The sequence below is a fragment of the Osmerus mordax genome, chromosome 3 (assembly GCF_038355195.1).
Source record: "Osmerus mordax isolate fOsmMor3 chromosome 3, fOsmMor3.pri, whole genome shotgun sequence".
Classification (NCBI taxonomy): domain Eukaryota; kingdom Metazoa; phylum Chordata; class Actinopteri; order Osmeriformes; family Osmeridae; genus Osmerus; species Osmerus mordax.
In genome coordinates, this window is record NC_090052.1 from 982499 (window position 1) to 1005061 (window position 22563).

General features: G+C 50.7%; 1 protein-coding gene across 1 annotated transcript; it reads left to right on the forward strand.

The window, feature by feature from the left end:
* Positions 1-2454: 2454 nt before the first annotated feature.
* Positions 2455-14495, forward strand: kmt5c (lysine methyltransferase 5C). The gene is made up of 9 exons (XM_067231322.1): positions 2455-3003; positions 3188-3320; positions 3562-3724; positions 3990-4099; positions 4247-4410; positions 5284-5303; positions 5498-5634; positions 5823-5983; positions 6445-14495. Exons 2-9 carry the CDS (start codon positions 3208-3210, stop codon positions 12828-12830), a joined length of 7254 nt encoding a protein of 2417 aa, XP_067087423.1. The 5' UTR covers positions 2455-3003; positions 3188-3207; the 3' UTR covers positions 12831-14495.
* Positions 14496-22563: the final 8068 nt, after the last annotated feature.

The window sequence follows — 22563 nt, forward strand, 5'->3', positions numbered from 1 at the left end:
CCGGCTCACGACAGCTAGCTTAGTGCAGCTCAGTCCCTCCCTGCCCTCTAACGTGATTTCTGTTTTAATTTAGTTTAATATGGCTTTTCAATTAACTGCTTTGTTCACCTGTCTACCATATGAGTTACTGAGGGGATACACATTATATCAGGCCTTTTTTTCACCTGGTATCACCTGACGCATTAAACAATTCACACGTCGCCTTAATGTAACAGACAAATAAACGTATGTATGTATATAAATACCGTACTGCTGAGAAGGTGATTGGCTGCAATCTGCCTACCCTCGAGGACCTGCACACCTCGAGGACCCTGAGGCGAGCGAGGAAGATTGTGGCCGACTCCTCCCACCCTGGACACTCCCTGTTTCAGTCACTCCCCTCCGGCAGAAGGCTGCGGTCTATCAGGACCAATACCTCACGCCACAAAAACAGTTTCTTCCCTTCCGCTGTTGGCCTCTTCAACAAGGCCAAGGGACCACACTGACTCAAATGACTTATTGCTTAAAACACTCTGCTTTTGCACAGGACCACAACATGGTATCTTGTACATTTGTATTTTTTGTAATATTTGTATTTTTGTATTTTTATATTGTAATTTACGGCAACTTATATTTTATTGTATATTTAATTCTATTCTAATCCCACTTAGTACTGCTAGTTTATGTACCCTTAGTATAGTTAGTCCACATATTTAAATTTTAGGTATATGTTTATTGTATGCACCTTCCTGCCAAAGCAAATTCCTTGTCTGTGCAAACTTTCATGGCGAATAAATCCCTTTCTGATTCTGATTCTGATATAAATGTGTACATTGTTACTATGGAAAACCCTGTTGAGTCTTCCACATTGCTATTTGTTCAATTTAAGAGGTGAATTCAAAGTGCAGCAGTTAAACTCCGCTTATCTGAGTGCACGCGCGCTCCCTTGGCCAGGGGATACAAATCCTGGCGGGGATAAGTGCCTTGGCACGACACCTGTCTAAAGTCATGCAGTATTGACGTTTGAGAATGTTACTTCCGCCTCAACTCAAGTGTCAATTAGGTGTATTCGACTTCATCAGAGAATGTCTAATATGGGGAGAACTGTCACTCTCGGGAAACTTCCGGGTTCTAAACTGGTTGCAGTTCCACTCTGGTTCCATATGATTATTGTTGTTACAGGTACACTCTTGCACTTCTGAGGTTCATGTGGTTTAATTGTAACTTGTTTAACTACATGCTCTTGTGGTTCTTGCCTTTGGCACTTATTTGGTTTTTCACAATGTATGCTTCATCTACCCGCAATGTTTGGGGCTATCTCGTTGTTATGATCAGTGACCTTTGCACTTTTGTAAAGCTCTCTCTTGGAAGTCGCTTTGGATTAAAGAGTCTGCTTATTGAATAAATGTAAATGTAAATATGAGGGCGCTCACCAGTGAGTGCAGAATGAATGGAGGTCTATGGAGCTATACCCCTCAAAATCCACTTTTCTCAGGGTATAATTTTTTGTCTAGTAATTTGAATGTTGCATTCGAAAGGGGAGGCAAAGAAAATACACACTGCAGGTTGTTAGATTTTTTTAAAGTCGCTTTTTGGTTCTAAAAAGCCTTTTAAAAGGTCAATGATGTCATACAATCAGCATTCATTAGCAGAATTATAGCGTGTTATAGGCCAAAACGACTCACCCTGTAAGAAATCAAAAGGACATAAGTACTCGTGCATTCAACTTTCGACCTATAATCCAAGTTGAACTTGCAAAAACTACAAGCAAATCTGAGATTTCTCAACGACAATCAGGCGAAAGAGACAAATTTAGCCGTCTAGCTCTATAGACTCCCATTCATTTAGCACTCATTGCCTCATGCCGGCGATCGCCCCCAGTGGAACTCTTGTGGAACTGCAACCAAACGGTACAATGGGGCTTAATAGGAAGTGGTTAGGCACTCCGTAGACGGGCTCTGACTTCATGCTTTTAACTCTCCCCGACTAATACTCTCGCCGGTCGTTTCATGCAGCCGCAGTCGATGTCTAACGCACCTAATGTACAGTTCTGGAGCTACCTGGTGTTTGAAATGTGCAACTTCATCTCTTGTCACATATAAAATAAAATACGTTTATTAAAATTTACTTTAAACTGGGAACTTAACTTGAAACCCACCACTACAATGGTATATACGGGTGAAGGGGGTATTCTTTGTAAATGTAAATGCAATGTTTGTTTGGTGTGATTATGTTTAATTTCCTCGAGTCTCATTAAGCCACTTATTAGCATACGTAGGCTACTTTTTTAAGACGCGTAAAAGGTTCAAAATTCACGAGTGGGAAAATGAAACTTGAAAGACACGATTAGAAACTCCGGGGATAGATAACTCGGTCCTCACTCCAACAGGAGGCGGTAATGCACCTTATTAAGGTCCCTAACGCTAGTTGCCATCTAACGCGGAAGAAGAAGAACAAATGTTTAAGCTAAGAGAGCTTTGTCGTTACAGTAACAGCTATCGAGGTCACCATTCTATCAGTTATTATTCGCATCGTTGTGTCCACGATTTGCAAGTTTGTGCTTAGTTTAAGCACAGCCGAAGCTCCTCTGGACCAATAGTGTGGCGGCGTAACTGTTTTCGCAACGTTGGGCGTAAAGCTAGTAGTTTGATTAACATTGGTACGCCATGACTGTTCGTAGCTAGCTGTACAGGCTAGCCAAGCTAACTAGCTAGTTCGTTTAGCTTTATACGAAAACATATCTAGCCAGCTTCCTGGGAAATTAGTGCTAACCTTTGGAAAGTAATTTTCTGAGGATTAAGAATTTTCTACCAACTACAAAACTGTTTTACAAAATCGGCGCGAACTCGAACAGGGCAACAACGCCTCCGAGACAGCGGCACAGGAAATAACAACATTAGCTTGTTAGCATTTTGGCTGACCAGATTAGCCAACTGGACATCCAGCAGTCTAGCTAGTCAGGAGACAAGCGACAGTTCCCACTGACAGAATCTGACGAGAACTTCGTTAGCTAAAGACTCCCAGGTAGGTGACACTGTATTATATCCGATGTATCGTTACACACTTGGCTCGTTGGTCTTAAAAGTCGTGTATCGCTTTTATTATTCTAGTCAGGCCTAGCTTGGCCGGCTACTAGCGGGCGGTGTTGTTGTCTAGATGACTGTCCATGGGGTCATTCACCCGTGCCTTGTTGTTACGGTGTTTTCAGCATGCTGATGGTGGGAGAGGATGGACGGGTGTACTAGAATGAGTGTGAAGGAGCTGTGCGACACGGATGACCTGGCTACCAGCCTGGTGCTGGACCCATTGTTGGGTTTCAGTACTCACAAAATGAACATCAGGTAACGTTTGCTAGCTAGCAGGAACTAGTGACGACGCGGAAGAATGCACGAAACTTGTGCAGCTTGTCTGTGTAAATGCTTGCGTTTTGACTGTAAATACAGGTGTATACTGTCAATGCGTTAAATTATAGTTATTTGGTAGTTCTAAGTTATAGCTGGCATTTTTTGTTAGTTAACCGAGTAGATAGATTTATAGATGCATGGCATTAACTGTATTCCTACTCCTCCACATCTCCCGTAGTCCACCTCCAGAGATCCGCCGTTGGGGTTACCTCAAAGAGACTCTGTTGCGCTATCAGCGCACGCATGATTTCCAGTCCACTTTTGAGGCTCTCACCGTGGGAGACTGGGCCGGTGACGTCACCAGTCTGGGCACCCATCGCCTGGAACTGCTGAGCCAGCACGTGAGTGATATCTGACAGATCAGTTAGCAGCACCGTTTATTTCAGCCTACCAAATATATTTAATGCTGCCTGTGTTACATGTTTTTATTTATATGTTCATATTGTTTATCAGCTGATGCCGAAACACCCAAATGTTCCCACCAGGGGATCTGTGAAAGTCTTGTCTTATGCCAGCGTGTGTGTTTAAGTCTTGTCTTATGCCAGTGTGTGTGTTTAAGTCTTGTCTTATGCCAGTGTGTGTGTTTGGTCTCCCCTGCTTCCTCAGGTGTATCGCTACCTCAGTGCCTTCCTGCTGGAGAGTGGTGTTCAGATTGAGCCTTGTGACAGATATTCTTCTGAAACCAATGGTGCAAAGATCACCTCCACCAAACACTGGTAAGCCTGCTATCCAATCAAAACAGATCCTTATATTGTCAGTCAACCATATACACAAGGGCAACGGTGGGTAGAAGTCATGTGTGCAGTCCCCCCGTCCCCCCGTGTGTATAGAGGTTGTGAGCATGTTGCTGTGGGCCGTTGCAGGTGTGTGGGTGAGCGTGTGGAGGTGCTTCAGGGGTGCATCTCTGAGCTGAGCCCGGTCGACAGCGCCCTTCTGAGGGCAGGGGTGAACGACTTCAGCGTGATGTACTCCACGCGCAAGCGCTGCGCCCAGCTCTGGCTGGGCCCTGCTGCTTTCATTAACCATGGTGAGAGTACACGCACGCACACACACACACACACACACACACCTGCTGCTTTCATTAACCATGGTGAGAGTACACGCACGCACGCACGCACACGCACACACCTGCTGCTTTCATTAACCATGGTGAGAGCACACACACACACACACACCTGCTGCTTTCATTAACCATGGTGAGAGTACACACACACACACACACCTGCTGCTTTCATTAACCATGGTGAGAGCACACACACACACACACACCTGCTGCTTTCATTAACCATGGTGAGAGTACACACACGCACGCACACCTGCTGCTTTCATTAACCATGGTGAGAGTATACACACACACACACAAACACACCTGCTGCTTTCATTAACCATGGTGAGAGCACACACACACACACACACCTGCTGCTTTCATTAACCATGGTGAGAGCACACACACACACACACACCTGCTGCTTTCATTAACCATGGTGAGAGTACACACACGCACGCACACCTGCTGCTTTCATTAACCATGGTGAGAGTATACACACACACACACAAACACACCTGCTGCTTTCATTAACCATGGTGAGAGTATACGCACACACACCTGCTGCTTTCATTAACCATGGTGAGTGTGTAGAAACCCTGGATTGTTGTTTATCACACTATACAGTACCACACACACACCTTCCTCTGGGATTCAGTTTACACACTCAAGGGAGAAGTTAAATGGGTCTTGAGTTTTGTTAAATGGCTAAAATAAGATGATATAACTTATCAGTATGAACTAGTGTCGTATTAGTAAATATTATATATTTTTTTACAATAATTGATTGTGATTGTCTTATGTGATCATCTAATCCTAATATTATTCATTTCTATTTATCTCTCTGGGATGAAGACTGCAGGCCAAACTGTAAGGTAGTCATCCACATTTATTTCTCTATTGCATCTGTTTGTTCCTTTTCAGGACTGTTTATGTTCTTTATTGGAGAGAAGTGTTTTGTTTTGTTCCAACTGAATTTTATGTTTGACAAGTATGTAAAATGTTGTCATACTTGGTGCGTTCCCCTGATAGTCACCTGGTCCCCCCCCCCCCCCACCTCTGCCTCCAGTTCGTCCCCGGGGAGAAGAACGGTGCCTGTGTGGAGGTGGTCCGATCCATCGCACCTGGGGAGGAAATCACATGTTACTATGGCGACAGTTTTTTTGGCGAAGACAATGAGATGTGCGAATGCTGCACCTGTGAGAGGTGAGCGCTCTCCCAGCGGCGGTTCACCCCGCCCTCGCAGGTCTCCAGACGAGCGCCGTCGCTAAACACTCACCTCGAACTGAGAACTGGCATTTCTCAGAGAAGCTGGAGATATTGATGCTACCACAAGCAAACAACCGTCTGTTTGCCGTTCTGTTTGTCAGCTCGTTTGTTTGTTCTGTTTTAAGGAAAGGAGAAGGTCACTTCAGACTTAAAGGGGGCCATCCGGTCTCCAGAGAGACAGAAACACAGGTGGGCCAGAAGTATCGTCTGAGGGAGACCGATCTGCGGCTGAACAGGGAGAGAAGCCAGTGTCCTACACGGTCCACGTGTCCAGCCACACACACGGGTAAGCTGGAGTCGTACCTTAAGAAAGGTTCAGTTTGTCTCTGCAGGAGCGGTGTGACTGTTCGGTTTAGGTTCTGGCTTTATAAGGATTAAGCAATCTGCAGGTTGGAGAGAGTTTAACTAGCACGTCGACATAAAAATGACCGGTTCAGACACGAGATACTAGCAAGTTCTCTCTGAAGCATGAAGGTCCAGGATGTGTTGATTGTAAATAGAGAACAACCAGAATAACACACAGCCAATAGGTGTTTGTTATTATAGGCAGGAGGATCCTACATCTGTTATCAGACCACGGTAAGTTACAGCAGAAACAGATGCATGCTGAATGAAGGGATAATAAAACATATGAACTGATAATAAGGTAATAGATTCAATATGATAATATTATAATAGTATGATAAAGACAAATTATATCCATGAAAAAAAAAAAAGAATCTGTGCCTTTTTTCTCTCTTTTGATAGCCATCCCTTCAAGGACTTCCTCCACCCAGCTGATGAAGAGAAATGTCTCCACGAGCAGAACCTTGACCAGGAAGACATACAATTCAACACAGGAGAAGAAAAGGAGCCGATTCGGGAACGGACAACTCAAGGCTTCCCTGGCCAAGCAGATTCCTTTATCTCAGGTTGTGCTTAGAGACCTCAGGGTCCGAGTTCGGCGCCACAAGGTGGATTTCCTGTTGAGTTGTAAAGACCCCCTTAGCAAAGAGAGGGTCTTGCTGCACCTGCTGGAAAACATGAAGCCAGACGACGAGCAGGGAACCCGACCCAGCCCGACGACGAGCCAGGGAACCCGACTCAGCCCGACGACGAGCCAGGGAACCCGACTCAGCCCGACGATGAGCCAGGGAACCCGACCCAGCCCGACGACGAGCCAGGGAACCCGACTCAGCCCGACGACGAGCCAGGGAACCCGACTCGGCACGGCGACGAGCCAGGGAACCCGACTCGGCCCGACGACGAGCCAGGGAACCCGACCCGGCCCGACGACGAGCCAGGGAACCCGACTCGGCCCGACGACGAGCCAGGGAACCCGACTCGGCCCGACGACGAGCCAGGGAACCCGACTCGGCACGGCGACGAGCCAGAAATCACATGATGAAACGGTGAACGATGACGCCTCGCCGAAGGTGAACCCGACGCCTGAGGAGGAGAAGGACGAGCGACGACCCCCAGGACCAGTCGGAGGGTCCGTCGGCGTAGTGGAAAGGGTCTTCAGGTCCTCCTTCAGGACCAGGAGGATGATTGGAAACCCTGCCACGCGTCTCTCTGCTTCAGTGACCAAGACGAACAGCCAAGCAGTTACCAGTCGCAGCCAGTTTGAGGATGATCAGGATGGTGTGTTGCCAGATGGTCACAGCCCCGGTAACACGGCGGCGGGAGACGGCCCCGGTAGCAGCACCGGGGCGCCGTTCGTCAACAACACGACGAGCGGCGGTAGATCGAACCCTGAAGGAAGCACGACCGCAAAGCACCCTGGTCAGAACGCGCCGGCAGTTCAGATGGAAGGGAAGAAGCTTGAGAACAAGCCTGGCGGTGAGGTCTGTCAGCGTGTCTCCAGCCAGGCTCGACCCCTCGGCCCTCACATGCCAGGACTGAAGAAGTACCTCACAGTGAATTTGATAAGGGTGTCGATACCAGGCAGTGTAGAGACAAAGGGGGCTCCCCGAGCAGAGCAGGGGGAGGGGCTTAGGAGGCCAGGTGGCAGGAGGGCAGTGCTGAGGGAACAGGGGACTAGGCCGCCGTCCCCAAAGGCAGGTAGAGAGTCCAGGTGTGAGCAGCAGCCAGCAGGAAGCAGTGACGATGTCTCTAGGACTGCAGGTAAGACAGGGGTGAGGGAAATGTTTTTTAAGTCAGTTGACAAATGTGATGAAATGATAAAGCAGATGTCTAAAGTATCTGATAATGTATTGCATGGTGATGAGGTAATCAAAATACAGTCTGTTAGTGGGGAGGTGCAGGGCCGAGCAAAGAAGAGGCATACGCAGGTTGTGATGAACGAAGGTGTAGAGAATTTAGCAGATACCAACCGTGTTAAATCTCCAGTTAGAAGGGGTAAGAAAAGGGCACTAATGACAAGGAAGGAGGGAACAGGAAGTATAGCAATGGATCAGATGAGACAAACCCATTTCAACAATAAAAGTAATGATGATTCTGAAACACCAGTAAGAGTTGAGAAGGAAGATAGGTTAGTGACTGGGAGATACCCACCCACATGTAAAAGTAAAGAGGGTATCGTCATTAAACAAGTGAGGATTCTACTTGCTGATATTTTGAGGAAGGAAAACGGTTGTAGGGACGTGGTAAGTGAGGAGCAGGCTGGGGGGAAAGTAGACGATTCACTGGAAACAGCGACGGTCTCGCTGCCCGAGACGGTCTCGCTGCCCGAGACGGTCTCGCTGCCCGAGACGGTCTCGCTCCCCGAGACGGTCTCGCTCCCGGAGACGGTCTCGCTCCCGGAGACGGTCTCGCTCCCGGAGACGGTCTCGCTGCCCGAGACGGTCTCGCTGCCCGAGACGGTCTCGCTCCCGGAAACGGTCTCGCTGCCCGAGACGGTCTCGCTGCCCGAGACGGTCTCGCTGCCCGAGACGGTCTCGCTCCCGGAAACGGTCTCGCTGCCCGAGACGGTCTCGCTGCCCGAGACGGTCTCGCTGCCCGAGACGGTCTCGCTGCCCGAGACGGTCTCGCTGCCCGAGACGGTCTCGCTGCCCGAGACGGTCTCGCTGCCCGAGACGGTCTCGCTGCCCGAGACGGTCTCGCTGCCCGAGACGGTCTCGCTGCCCGAGACGGTCTCGCTGCCCGAGACGGTCTCGCTGCCCGAGACGGTCTCGCTGCCCGAGACGGTCTCGCTGCCCGAGACGGTCCCGGAAGTGATGGTGAGAAGGAGAGGCAGACCGCGGAAGAAACGGAACCAAGGCAGGAAACCAAACAAAGACGCCTCCGCAACCAAGAGCACCATCGACTCCAACAAGAGCGATGTAGAGGGTCGCTCTCCAACTCCCCTTCCCCAACCTTTGCTGGCGTGTTCGGACACTCTGCCCACGGTGCCCCCTGTGGGAGCCCCACGTGTGGACAGTCCACAGCAGACGCCCCTACAGTCCAACATTCCCTTGAAGAAACGCACGTTTCGGAATTCTGTGGACTTTGACTCTGAGCAAGGTTTAAGCTCTCCAGTGGAGGAGCCGTCCCCTAAGGATCTCTCAGTCGTGAGTCCTACAGACCAGAACCAGGAACTTGATCCTTTTCCAGAAAAAATACCTGAAACCACCACAGCATTGACGGAGGCCAGTGATGAAGTTAGAAAGTGTTTTAAATCTTCCTTAAAATCGCGGGCCAAGATACTGGAGGCCCGAACCCAGAGACGGGCGCTCAGAATAAACGCAAAACTGTGTCCCAAAGATAAAAAGCGTCCTCGAGGCCGGCCAAGAAAGATAAAAAGACAAGGTGTTAAGAATGCGGCCGTTGTTCTGGGTGACAACAACGGGCCTGGGCTGGGGGGGAACCTTCCGGATCCTGCAGAGCATCACCCAGGTGAAGATCCAGAGGACATGAAGGATGGAGTGAAAGTTCCTGAGCTTCATGCGGAGGTTCCTAGCTATCTAAGTACTCAAGCTTGCGCTGAGGAGAAGGAGCAGGATTTAAACTTCCGAATACGTTTCAAGAGAAAGCAAGGCAAGGTTTGGGAGTTAGAGAAAGCTGCGTTGAGCGAGGATTTAAAGTTAAAAGCAGAAAACGAAGCAAGTTCAGATTTATGTGATCCTTTTAGTGCCATTTTGAATTCTGTGTCAAGATTAAACCTAGAGATGGACAGGGGCACTCAGTCATGTGGTCTGAAAAATAAATGTTCCGAATTAAGTAAAAGACGGAGGGGATTCGCAGTTGTAGTAAAATCTGACCAAACTGATTTTGAGAAACCAGGGCAGCTAGGTGGTTCTCACAACAATGTGTTGGAGACCAAGGATGTGCTGGGCACCAGGGATGTGCTGGGCACCAGGGATGTGCTGGGCACCAGGGATGTGCTGGACACCAGGGATGTGCTGGGCACCAAGGATGTGCTGGACACCAAGGATGTGCTGGACACCAAGGATGTGCTGGACACCAGGGATGTGCTGGACACCAGGGATGTGCTGGAGACCAGGGATGTGCTGGAGACCAGGGATGTGCTGGAGACCAGGGATGTGCTAGACAGGTGTGTTGACAGGTCAGACGGGTGTGTGCAGCCCTTGGGGAAGAGAGGAGAATCACAGTGTAATAAAGCGACATCTGCAGAGGAGGCAACAGCCAAAGTGGAGGGTGTACATGCTGGATATAAACGAAGCTGTGGTGAATGTGAGGCACTGGGTGAACAATTGGAAGTAAAAACGGAAGATAAAAAAGATGTACCTTTACCTAGAATAAAGCTGCGGAGGAAGGTGGAAGGAGTGTGGGAGGTTGATGTCCCCAATACGGAAGGAGAGCAGAGAGAAGCAGGAGCAGACTCGGAGAGACTGGAGTTTCCGGCCTTCCCAGAGAGACCCAGCCGAGGGCTTCTGACTCCCCTCAAGCCCAAAAAAGAGGGCTTGTCTTCTTGTCAACAAATTGGAAGCTGCAGAAGTGTCATGGATACCTCACCTGACACTCACCGTCTCTCTCTGTCCCTCTCACCTCTATCCCTCCACTCACCCCAGTACGATGGCATTCACGAGTTTGGTTCTGTTTCTGATCGGATGAAGGGTCGGGTCGTTTCGGAGTCTAGTTGTAGGGGAAAGAAACAAAAGCACAATACAGAGATGCCTCTCGTTTGCTCAAATGCAGAGACAGCGTCCACCTGTCTTAATAATAGCCTACAACAGATAAATCACAGCCTCTCTAGACTCTCTGAAGGATTATGTACGTCCCAGTCCTTAGAGAAAAACCCCCTTTATTCCACCACCTCCGTCCCTGTGAGCCAGCCACAGTCCGAATCTCCTGTCTTCAACTTCCCTGACAGGAGTCTCTCCACAGAACCTAGCTTCACCTGCTGTGAAGACCTGCTGGACTTTCAGTGTCTCAATTTTGAAGGTTATTATCATCCTCAGAACATTCTCCCAAGCTCTCCATCGGGTCTCTGTTCTCTGGAACCAGCTACTGACCCCTTTAGCAGTCCTCTTTCTCACAGCCCCCCCGACACCTGGGCCACAGAAACCCCATACCTCGGACCTCCTAGTCCAGGGAACAGCTTTAGTACAGAAGATCTGCAGTTTTGCCCCAGCCTCCTGTCCTCTAAAAATGACCTTCCCTCCTTGGGATGTGAAGTGAAGGATTCCTCCAAAGATGAAAATATGGCCAGTGCAAACTTCACTTCCGTTCAGGCCAGCAATGTTGAAGGGACTTTCATGGATCGTTTTTTGAGCAAAACTTCATCTATAAAACTCTTTAAAGAAGATCCCAAAACACAGCCTAAAGCACAACCCCTTTATTCAGCTAATAAACCCCAGAGTGTACCCAAGGACTCCCAGGTGTTTGGTGCATCGTATGCCACCCATTCTCAGAGCACTCAAGGTAGTCCTGGCGTCCAGGCCTTGCAAACAGTAGCAAGCTCCAGCCAGGCAAAAGTCCAGTCCCAACTCAAAACACAGGGGCCCTTTCATCGTATGAGCCTGTTCAATAAACACCAGCCGTCCACCACTTCTCAGTCCAACTCGTTCAGACTCGCTTCTCAGAGTAGCACAAACAAGTCCGTCCCCTCATCCTTTTTTTCTAACATGTTCCCTCCCACGCTCTTCTCCGTGAGAACTCCCACTACCGGGGACCCTGTCTTCAACACCTGTGATAAGAGCTCCAGCGTGATCCAGAGTGTGCTCAAGTATCAAGGAGGGAAACAGTGCCAGAATTTGAACAGTGCTCCTTGTAAAGACAACACTATGGCTGGCTGCCCCACTGCTGTTACATCTAAGCTTCCTGTGACAAAATTAAGTCACAAGACTGGTCAGGGGACCCAGCTGGGGCAGAAACGCTCCGGTTCCACCCCTGGCTGTCAGAAAGGTCAAGGCCTCGCTTCAGGAAAAGACGGCGTCCGTCTCGACGCGTCCACCTACCCCACAAAGTCAAATGCTCTCAGTAACAAAGAAAGTTCAGTTTTTAACAACTCGCCTTGCCATAGTAAGACATTGGACAAATCCCAGCCTCTGGAATCTAGCTTTAGAAGCATGAACTTCTCCTCCCTCCAGCGGCCTTTCTTCTTCCCTAGCCAGGTAAATAGCTACGAGACTCCCGATCAGAGAAGTTTGAGCCATGACTCACCCCCTGACAAGCACCAGCTGAGCTACGCCCAACAGGATTCCTTTGATCTGACTTTCGGGTCGTCCCTCTCTCCTTCTGTAACTCAGCTCCACAGCCCCCTAGCGACCAGCATCCCCCCCTCCGGCCCCCAGGCACCGGGCAACAAAAACCTGTCGTCCTCCTCCATCCCCTTCGGGCACCAGGGCCAGCCCTACGTGCTGAACTTCAGTGGGGACCACTCGGTGACCCTGGGCCTCAGGGACGGGGCGGAGGGCTTCCCGGGGTCGGGGCACGCTAACTACACGTACCACTGCCTGATGGAGCCTTCAGGCACCCAGGGGAGGCTGGTCCTCGAGCCCTGCGGACCCCAGAGGTCGAACTCACCCTCTTTCTCTGTGGGGGGCTTTTCAGGGGTCAAAGGTCAGGAGGACCAGTGCAGAAGGGACACGCAAGCAGCGAGCCAGCCCAGGGCACAGCCCCAGACCTCCCACTACGGCCCCCCACCAGCCCCGCCCACGGCCACGCCCCTCTCGGACAGGAAGCCCAGGAGACTGAGGCTGGTGGTGACGGACGGAACTGTGGATCTGGATCTGCAGTACACAGACTGAGGATGACGTGTGCGTTCAAGAAGTGACACGTTTGGGATTGTTTGTTGTTTTTGAAAAAAGTGTGTGTTACATTGCAAATGTGTCTGTCAGTCCTTTTGATTTGTTTTTTGATTGCGTACATCGATTTCAAGGATGCAATTGGATTTTTGGGTTGTTTACTCGCAAATCTGTGAGTCAAGTTTAAACATATTTGATGGTATTTATTTTTATGAAGTAGGAGTTGGTTGTTTTTAATCATATGTCCTCTGAATGTCAAAATTAAAATTGGTTAAAAAAAATAGCTGTTGTGAGTGCAACTGGCTCCTTAAGCATTTGACAATCTGTAATAACTGAGGTTCACCTCAAGGTGGGCTCATTCAATCTGTAATAACTGAGGTTCACCTCAAGGTGGGCTCATTCAATCTGTAATAACTGAGGTTCACCTCAAGGTGGGCTCATTCAATCTGTAATAACTGAGGTTCACCTCAAGGTAGGCTCATTCAACTCAGTTGCCCAGTAATTCAGAGCATGTTTTGACATGTAACATAATTGCATGAACTTCCCTGTAAAAAATTGATGGAACATGAACTGAAGCATAACGATGATTCCTTCATCTTTATTGATAAGTTTAAAAGCGGTGTGTTGCACTGTTTATCGATTAATACTTGTTCATTTTGGCTCATTGTTTGCCAAAGCTCTCACCCTTTCAGTTTGAATTTGCTAGGTTCTGAAAGAACTAATATAAATCTGGTTTTAGTATGTATGTTGTCTAGCCCAGTCTACAGGGAATGTGTGCATCAGATTGTCCGCCACACACTTTTTGTGTCTAAGCACTGCCTTGCCGAACTGGATGAGGGAGTCAGCGGTGAGTCAGCGGTGCGTAAACAAATAAGGCAGTGCATGAACAGTGTGCTGTAAAATGTTTTCAAATTTCACTATACGCAGTTGTAGAACCCCTGTCAGGTCTGCTCCTCATCCGGCGTCCAGGCAGCAAGCTGCACACAGGCCGCTCCAGAGCAAGTCCAGCGGCTTCAGAGCGGCTTCAGGGTGTGTACGTAACCTTTCATCTCTGTAATCATCTCTGTGTCCCCTCTGGTACTGTTCACTAAACACCAAAGCATCCTGTAGCAACATGGCAGTCTTTGTGTGGGTCCAGTAGGCTGGATGTAAATCAGTCAGTGTCAAGTTTTATGTGACGGTTCATTTTGAATATTGTCATTGATCTGGTTTATTTCACCTTCTTATCAATTCATCACATGGTATTTTACAGTTGCTAGGCATGTTGGATGTTACTTTCAGCATTCCAGCCGCATAATGCTGTTCTTCTGGAGCAATGTTGGAGAGTGACTGCTGTGTTTCATGTGAAAACAGTGAATTGGTACTGTTTGTGTTTGCATAATTTGCAGGCCAATGTTTTATTTATTTGAAAATCCTCATTCTTGAATGGTGCTTTAATGTATTTTAATATTTTACACACTGTTCAAAATGAAATGTTTTATATAGTGATTGGAAATTAATTTTATCTTCTGTTATGACATGGTCCTCAGATCAATTTGAGTCAGTTGGAGTCACGGCAAAGATGTATAAGCCTTTTTGAAGAGGCAAACTCTTTACAAACTTTGTAAAGATCTGCTGTAAAAAATATAAATCTGTAAATTGTTAAATTAAATCATTTTATTTAATGAATTCTCCTTGTATTCGTTCCTTTGACTGGTGTTCTTGGCATGGTGCCAAACTCAGGATGTTGTGTTTGTCCCTCTCTGTCCCGCTCTCCATCCTCTCTGTCCATCTTGGTCTCCTTCTCCCAAGCCATGACCCAGTTTGGGTTCTTTGGGGAAAGTGATGGGTTAACTTTTATGCCAAGTGGAACAGCCTTCTCATAATGAGGACAGGGAGAGGCAGGCAGGGAGAGGCAGGCAGGGAGAGGCAGGCAGGCAGAGGGAGAAAGGGAGAGGCAGGCAGGCAGAGGGAGAGGCAGGCAGGCAGAGGGAGACGCAGGCAGGCAGAGGGAGAGAGGCAGGCAGAGGGAGAAAGGGAGAGGCAGGCAGAGGGAGAGGCAGGCAGGGAAAGGCAGGCAGGCAGAGGGAGAAAGGCAGGGAGAGGGAGAAAGGGAGAGGCAGGCAGGCAGAGGGAGAAAGGGAGAGGCAGGCAGAGGGAGAGAGGGAGAGGCGATCTGCTTGCAGAGGAAGACTTCGTCCATGGGTTTGCTCTTGAAACCATGGAATGGTCTCAGAGCATTTAGTGTCCTTGGTATTGGCACTGGCACCACACTGATATCTTTCAGCAGGAGAAGGTTGAGGAAATTCACTACTTGTATTTATGTATTTGCGGGCAGTTGGGGAAATGATGATGGACTGGTTTATATGAACCACCGGTTGGAGTTATTAAAAACACATTTGGGCTCTATTACAGTAGAATGGACTAAACCACGTAATATAATTCCTTTTAAATGTAGAAAGTATGTATGACTTGATTATTTAATATGGTATCTTTTTCAACTACTAATCGGAATAACTTCCAACCTCCTAAATCTGGACTTGAAGATGAGGTACATATTTGTGAGGTATACCACAAAGCAGCTGTCAGCAGCACCTCAACACATCACATCAAATGTATTTGTCCCTTTTACAAGCATTGTCACAGAGGGTTTTCTCAACACTGAATATCTGCCTCTGACAATTCCATAATTGTTATCTTTTTCACCAAGAACCATGTTAATCATGACGACTTTCCATCTCAATTATTCAACACACCCTCCACTGCTGCTGTATATCACAATCCCATTAAACTGAGCATGCTGCCTCCCTGCTGCCCTGCCTCCCTGCCACCCTGCCTCCCTGTTGCACTGCCGCCCTGCCTCCCTGCTGCCCTGCCTCCCTGCCTCCCTGTTGCACTGCCGCCCTGCCTCCCTGCTGTCCTGCCTCCCTGCCTCCCTGTTGCACTGCCGCCCTGCCTCCCTGCCGCCCTGCCTCCCTGCTGCCCTGCCACCCTGCCTCCCTGTTGCACTGCCGCCCTGCCTCCCTGTTGCACTGCCTCCCTGCCTCCCTGCCGCCCTGCCTCCCTGTTGCACTGCCGCCCTGCCTCCCTGTTGCACTGCCTCCCTGCCTCCCTGCCGCCCTGCCTCCCTGCCACCCTGCCTCCCTGCCACCCTGCCTCCCTGCCGCCCTGCCTCCCTGTTGCACTGCCGCCCTGCCTCCCTGCCGCCCTGCCTCCCTGTTGCACTGCCGCCCTGCCTCCCTGTTGCACTGCCGACCTGCCTCCCTGCTGCCCTGCCTCCCTGCCGCCCTGCCTCCCTGTTGCACTGCCTCCCTGTTGCACTGCCTCCCTGCCGACCTGCCTCCCTGCTGCCCTGCCTCCCTGTTGCACTGCCTCCCTGTTGCACTGCCTCCCTGCCGCCCTGCCTCCCTGTTGCACTGCCTCCCTGCCGCCCTGCCTCCCTGCCACCCTGCCTCCCTGTTGCACTGCCGCCCTGCCTCCCTGTTGCACTGCCGCCCTGCCTCCCTGCTGCCCTGCCTCCCTGCCTCCCTGTTGCACTGCCGCCCTGCCTCCCTGCTGCCCTGCCTCCCTGCCGCCCTGCCTTCCTGTTGCACTGCCTCCCTGTTGCACTGCCTCCCTGCCGCCCTGCCTCCCTGCCACTACATGGGTCAGAACCTGGTTATTACAGGCTGTCAGACACCGTCAGAGAAGCAGGGCAGTGGCTGCCTGTTCTGGTGTTTAGAACAGTGACGTAGCTCTGGTGGAGCCGACAGAGAGCCATGGGGAGAGAGGGGGGGAGGGAGAGGGAGGGGGGGGAGGGAGGAGAGGGGGAGGGAGGGAGAGAGGGGGAGGGAAGGAGGGAGAGGGGAGAGAGAGAGGAGAGGAAGGGCAGGGAGCGAGGAGAGGAAGGGCAGGGAGCGAGGAGGGCAAGGGCAGGGAGCGAGGAGAGGAAGGGCAGGGAGCGAGGAGAGGAAGGGCAGGGAGCGAGGAGAGGAAGGGCAGGGAGCGAGGTGAGGAAGGGCAGGGAGCGAGGAGAGGAAGGGCAGGGAGCGAGGTGAGGAAGGGCAGGGAGCGAGGTGAGGAAGGGCAGGGAGCGAGGAGAGGAAGGGCAGGGAGCGAGGAGGGCAAGGGCAGGGAGCGAGGAGAGGAAGGGCAGGGAGCGAGGAGAGGAAGGGCAGGGAGCGAGGAGGGCAAGGGCAGGGAGCGAGGAGAGGAAGGGCAGGGAGCGAGGAGAGGAAGGGCAGGGAGCGAGGAGAGGAAGGGCAGGGAGCGAGGAGAGGAAGGGCAGGGAGCGAGGAGAGGAAGGGAAGGGAGCGAGGAGAGGAAGGGCATTGCGGATGGAAGCTCAGAAGTGCTGGGGTGGACGATGTTATTTCCCAGGTGATTGCCGGCTGAAGATGCCAGGGCGTGGCTGTAAATCACAGCGATGATAAAGCTGTGTGAGAGAAAGGCCTGGATAAATATGGCAATGCCACAAACGGCATTTTTTGGCTCCTATCATTATTAAAACCATGTTTCCTTTTTCAGCCAGTCGGCTGCTTACCTGTGTGGTTAAAGACATGAGCTGTGTTTGATCATCTAAGATAAGGAAACGTTATTGTCCATTTAATTGACATTAAAATATGCCTTTGGCATTCTGGAAACATAGTATAGGACAAACAATAAAGAACAACTAAATTACATAAAATAAATGTTTAGCAGCAGCAGTGCTCATGGGCTGGGGTTAGGTTATGATGTGATGAAAACAAGCTCTTTGCAGAGGATTACCGCGAGAAAGCAAGTGTCCCACAGTCACTGAATATGTCAGTTCCTCTGAAATACGATAAAGAGTAACCGCACATGAACACATTCACACACGCATTGCTGCATCACAGCTGAGTTCCTGTAAATGATCTCAGTCAGGAAGCGATGCACTTACAGATCGAAATAAACACAGTTAAAACGAGTGATCGCTTTAATGTACACGTAATGTGCTAGTATGTTAGGACCCGTTTCATCTTGAATGTGGACGGTTACCTGAAGAGATACAGGTCTCCCTATCATGTCAGAGTGCATCGCTAGTCTCCATAACCACAGTTTAATCATTTGTTGTTGTGACATTTTCAGCTAAATTCATCAGCATCTGTAGTCCATCCAGCGTCAGCCATGGGATTGCTGTGACAGATGGTTCTGGTGGGAACTTCCACCAGCAAAGCACCGGGACCTGGGCCTGACTGGGCCTCTCATCACAGAGTAAACCAATTATGGGCTGAAATTGTTTGATGTCATGGAGCCAGAAGAGATATGACTGCAGGACCCACACACTCCCAAGAATCATCATGGATACCGACGCAAAAACAGCCCTGCCGGACTCCTCCAGGAGGACAAGAGGAACCAGGAGAGTCTGCTGTCAGCGTCTCCACAGCAGCTTCAAACAGCCCTGCCGGACTCCTCCAGGAGGACAAGAGGAACCAGGAGAGTCTGCTGTCAGCGTCTCCACAGCAGCTTCCATGTTTCTCACTCACCAGTGACGGGATTGGTGAAGTCGATAACCGGTTGCTGTTCTGTCTAGTTAGTGTTCCTTCTCCACCCACTGTCTCTCCCCCTCTCCTTCCTCTCTGCGTCTTGATGGTAACAAGCCTTGCAGCACCAGCTTCACCAATTCGCTTACACGCATGTTTTATTCCTGATTCACTTCATTTCAATATGCATGTCTTTCTGCGTGTGCTCAGTCCTGCACATAACCAAGACTGGGCTGCATTTAGGGTGCTAAGACTGAATTCTGACAACCAGAAATGTGAACAACAGGAGCGTTTTATTTATCAATGTACTTGCGCCGCCAATATTGTGCAATGTAAATTAGATTTGACAGTGTTTTGGGTCTGTTATGTTGGGTGGAATCCTACGTGTATCTGCAGCGCTGTCTTCAGCTCAATGAGAACATGCATATTCCCTTCACAGCTAAGAGTCAAACTCCTCAGAACATCAAAGAGATACACAGAAAGAAAAGGGAGAGAGGAGAGAAGAAGGGGGAGGGAGGGATGGGAAGGGGGAGGGAGGAGGGAGCCTTGTTTGTGGGTGCTGATGGAGGCGACTGAGAGCGAGACCAGGAAGAGAGGATGAGGGGGGAGGGGCCACAGCATCAGGGAGAGAGAGAAAGAGAGAGATGGGTATGGGAGGGGGCGAGGGAGAGAAACCAACCAACCAGCTGAAAGGGAGAGAGATCTGGGCTGTTTGAACATGCTTCAGGGGGAGAGAGAGAAGGAGAGAGAGCAGGGGAGAGGGAGATCGTCAGAACCAAGGAAACAGAAGCGTTGCGCCGTGCCGCTGCAGGGAGATAGAGCGGGGCATTGAGGATATCAGCTCCCAGCGAACACAGACTGCAGACCTGCCGTAAAATGTGATTTTTGGGGGTCTGACTACTGCAGCCGTGATCTTCCTCCCTCTTCCTCCCTCTACCTCCCTCTACCTCCCTCTCCTTAAATCCATCTGCATCTGGAAGCTGCTGGGTCCCTCCCCCCCCCCCTCTCCTGCCCCCCCCCCCCCCTCCGTCCACTGGAGGACCTGTTTAACAAGACACCAAGAAGAAGACAGTAAGTCAAGTGATTTCCTTTTCTCTCGGGAGACGATGGGGGGATTTCGCTCGGCAAGCAGAGAGGAGCGGGATTTTCTTTTGGCGAGGGTGCTGGGGGGGGGTGTGGAGGGTGGGGTGTTGGAGGGGAAGTGGGTAGGTTGTGTGTGTGCGTGTGGGGGGGGGGGGCTGGAGGGTGGGGTGTTGGAGGGGAAGTGGGTAGGTTGTGTGTGTGTGTGTGTGTGGGGGGGGGGGGGGGGGGCTGGAGGGTGGGGTGTTGGAGGGGAAGTGGGTAGGTTGTGTGTGTGTGTGTGGGGGGGGGGGGCTGGAAGGTGGGGTGTTGGACTTGCGGTGGGGGGGTTGGTAGGGTGTGTGTGTGGGGGTGTGTTCAAGTCACGGCTTTGATGTGAATCTTCTGAAGGCGTCCGCCTGCCGGGCAGATGAGCGTGAGGAGTGGTGTCCTTACTGTAACTATAGACGCACATGTGCTGCCCATCCTCCCATGAAGACTGTACATGTTCAGATGAAAGGAGAGAAAGAGAAGGCAGAGGAGGATCTCAGAAGAAGGACAGACAGAAGGAAAGAGTAGCAATGTCTGTCTGTGTGTGTGAGTGCGTGTCTGTATGTGTGCACACTAAGAGTTATCTGTTTATGGCAAAGTCCACAATTACACATCGCTCTCCAGCTACCTACGATAGGAACATAATAGTATTATATGCTCATGAGGAGTCTCAGCTGTGTGTTCAAACAGCAGTGTTCCTATCAGGCAGGTCATCGCTGCCTGGGAGCAGCAGAAACAGTTGGTCTGCGTACAGGACAGACAGAGACAAAGAGGTGAATACACCAACACAGAGAGACCAGGAGAGACGTGGTTGTTGTTCAGGATGAGGAGAGGATGCCAGCGTTGGGTTGCATTCTGCGCTGGCATCACACTGAGCGTAAGCATCAGAACACAGAGTGTGAAAGGAATGGCAGCGGTATCTGAAAGTCCCTGTGTCTACCGTCCTGTCACAACCTGATACACACCAGCCCACGCCCGCACGCACGCCGGGTGGCTGAGTGACGCCTCGTTCTCCTAGGGATGCTGTCGGCAAGCAGCACTCAGCGATGTCACTGGTGCAAACATCAGCTGGATGAGCACCGTGTGAATCCTTCCAGTCTCACACGCAGAGACACACACACGGGAACATCCTGCAGGTCAACGCTGGCACACAGACCACACACTGCTGCGCCAACACACAGCCCCGACTCATCATGAGCGAATAATACAATTATGTTCCTATCATAGGTAGGTGAGCGAGGTGTAACTGTGCGCTTTGCCATAAACAGATCCTTCTTAGTATGCATTCACGCAGAAACACACTCACACTGTCACACACAAACACACACATGAGACCACACATCCTCACACACTCACCCACACACAGACACACTTACAGCATCCTGTCACTGTGTGTGTGTACATATCCTCTGGAGGAGACTCATTCAGACATGGCTGCTCTGCTCCAGCACTGCTTCTGCCATCCCCAGCGTCTATCTACAGCTCCTCCATCTCTCACGCTCCTCCATCAGCTCCTCCATCTCTCACGCTCCTCCATCAGCTCCTCCATCTCTCACGCTCCCCCATCTCTCACGCTCCTCCATCAGCTCCATCTCTCATGCTCCTCCATCAGCTCCTCCATCAGCTCCTCCATCTCTCACGCTCCTCCATCAGCTCCATCTCTCATGCTCCTCCATCAGCTCCTCCATCAGCTCCTCCATCTCTCATGCTCCTCCATCAGCTCCTCCATCTCTCATGCTCCTCCATCAGCTCCTCCATCTCTCATGCTCCTCCATCAGCTCCTCCATCAGCTCCTCCATCTCTCACGCTCCTCCATCAGCTCAGTCAGAGCTGCTCACCATGTGGATGCACACACTGGAGGTGTGGAGGTGCTGTACAGGGGGGTGGAGGGGCTGTACAGGGGGGTGGAGGGGCTGTACAGGGGGGTGGAGGGGCTGTACAGGGGGGTGGAGGGGCTGTACAGGGGGTGGAGGGGCTGTACAGGGGGGTGGAGGGGCTGTACAGGGGGTGGAGGGGCTGTACAGGGGGGTGGAGGGGCTGTATAGGGGGGTGGAGAGATCATATTCCAGGACACACGGAACAGCACAGCAGGGTAATGGTGTGGTGATTCAGAGTGAGATGAGATGGAGAGCCAAGTGGACCATACATACATTTATGTAGGAATTATTTTCCATATTCAGAAGCTGTGAAAGCACACACACACACTGCATACAGTGCTCCAGGGGGATGGAGGGATGAGGGAGGGATGATGAAGGGGTTGTCAGTGGATAATCACTCAGAGGCGCACCGGGATGAGAGGAGCTAAATTTAGCAACAATGAAAAACTGGAACGACGTCGCCGTTCCTTTGCATGTTTGTCAGCGGCCTCCTCTGGGCAGAGCTGCATCACAGGCAGCGCTGCATCACAGGCAGAGCTGCATCACAGGCAGAGCTGCATCACAGGCAGCGCTGCATCATAGGTAGAGCTGCATCACAGGCAGAGCTGCATCACAGGTAGAGCTGCATCACAGGCAGAGCTGCATTACAGGCAGAGCTGCATCACAGGCAGAGCTGCATTACAGGCAGAGCTGCATTACAGGCAGAGCTGCATCACAGGCAGCGCTGCATCACAGGCAGAGCTGCATTACAGGCAGAGCTGCATTACAGGCAGAGCTGCATTACAGGCAGAGCTGCATCACAGGCAGAGCTGCATCACAGGCAGAGCTGCATCGTAGGTAGAGCTGCATCACAGGCAGAGCTGCATCACAGGCAGCGCTGCATCACAGGCAGCGCTGCATCACAGGCAGCGCTGCATCACAGGTAGAGCTGCATTACAGGCAGGGGAGATTGCTGTACAGTTCTCCAGCCAGTCTGAGGAGGGCTGAGGTCACCATGGTGATACACTAGTGTGTCTGTGAGACCAGAGTGGTTCTGCCTGACTGAGAGAGAGAGAGTTGGACTCAGACTTCACACGGTTGAATGGTCCTGTCTTGCTGTGTAAATACACTCAAACACTTATTACGTCATGATGTCACTGCACACACACATGCTCACACAGAAACACACACATGCTCACACAGAAACACACATATGCTCACACAGAAACACACACATGCTCACATAGACACACACATGCTCACATAGACACACACACAGAAACACACACATGCTCACACAGACAGACACAC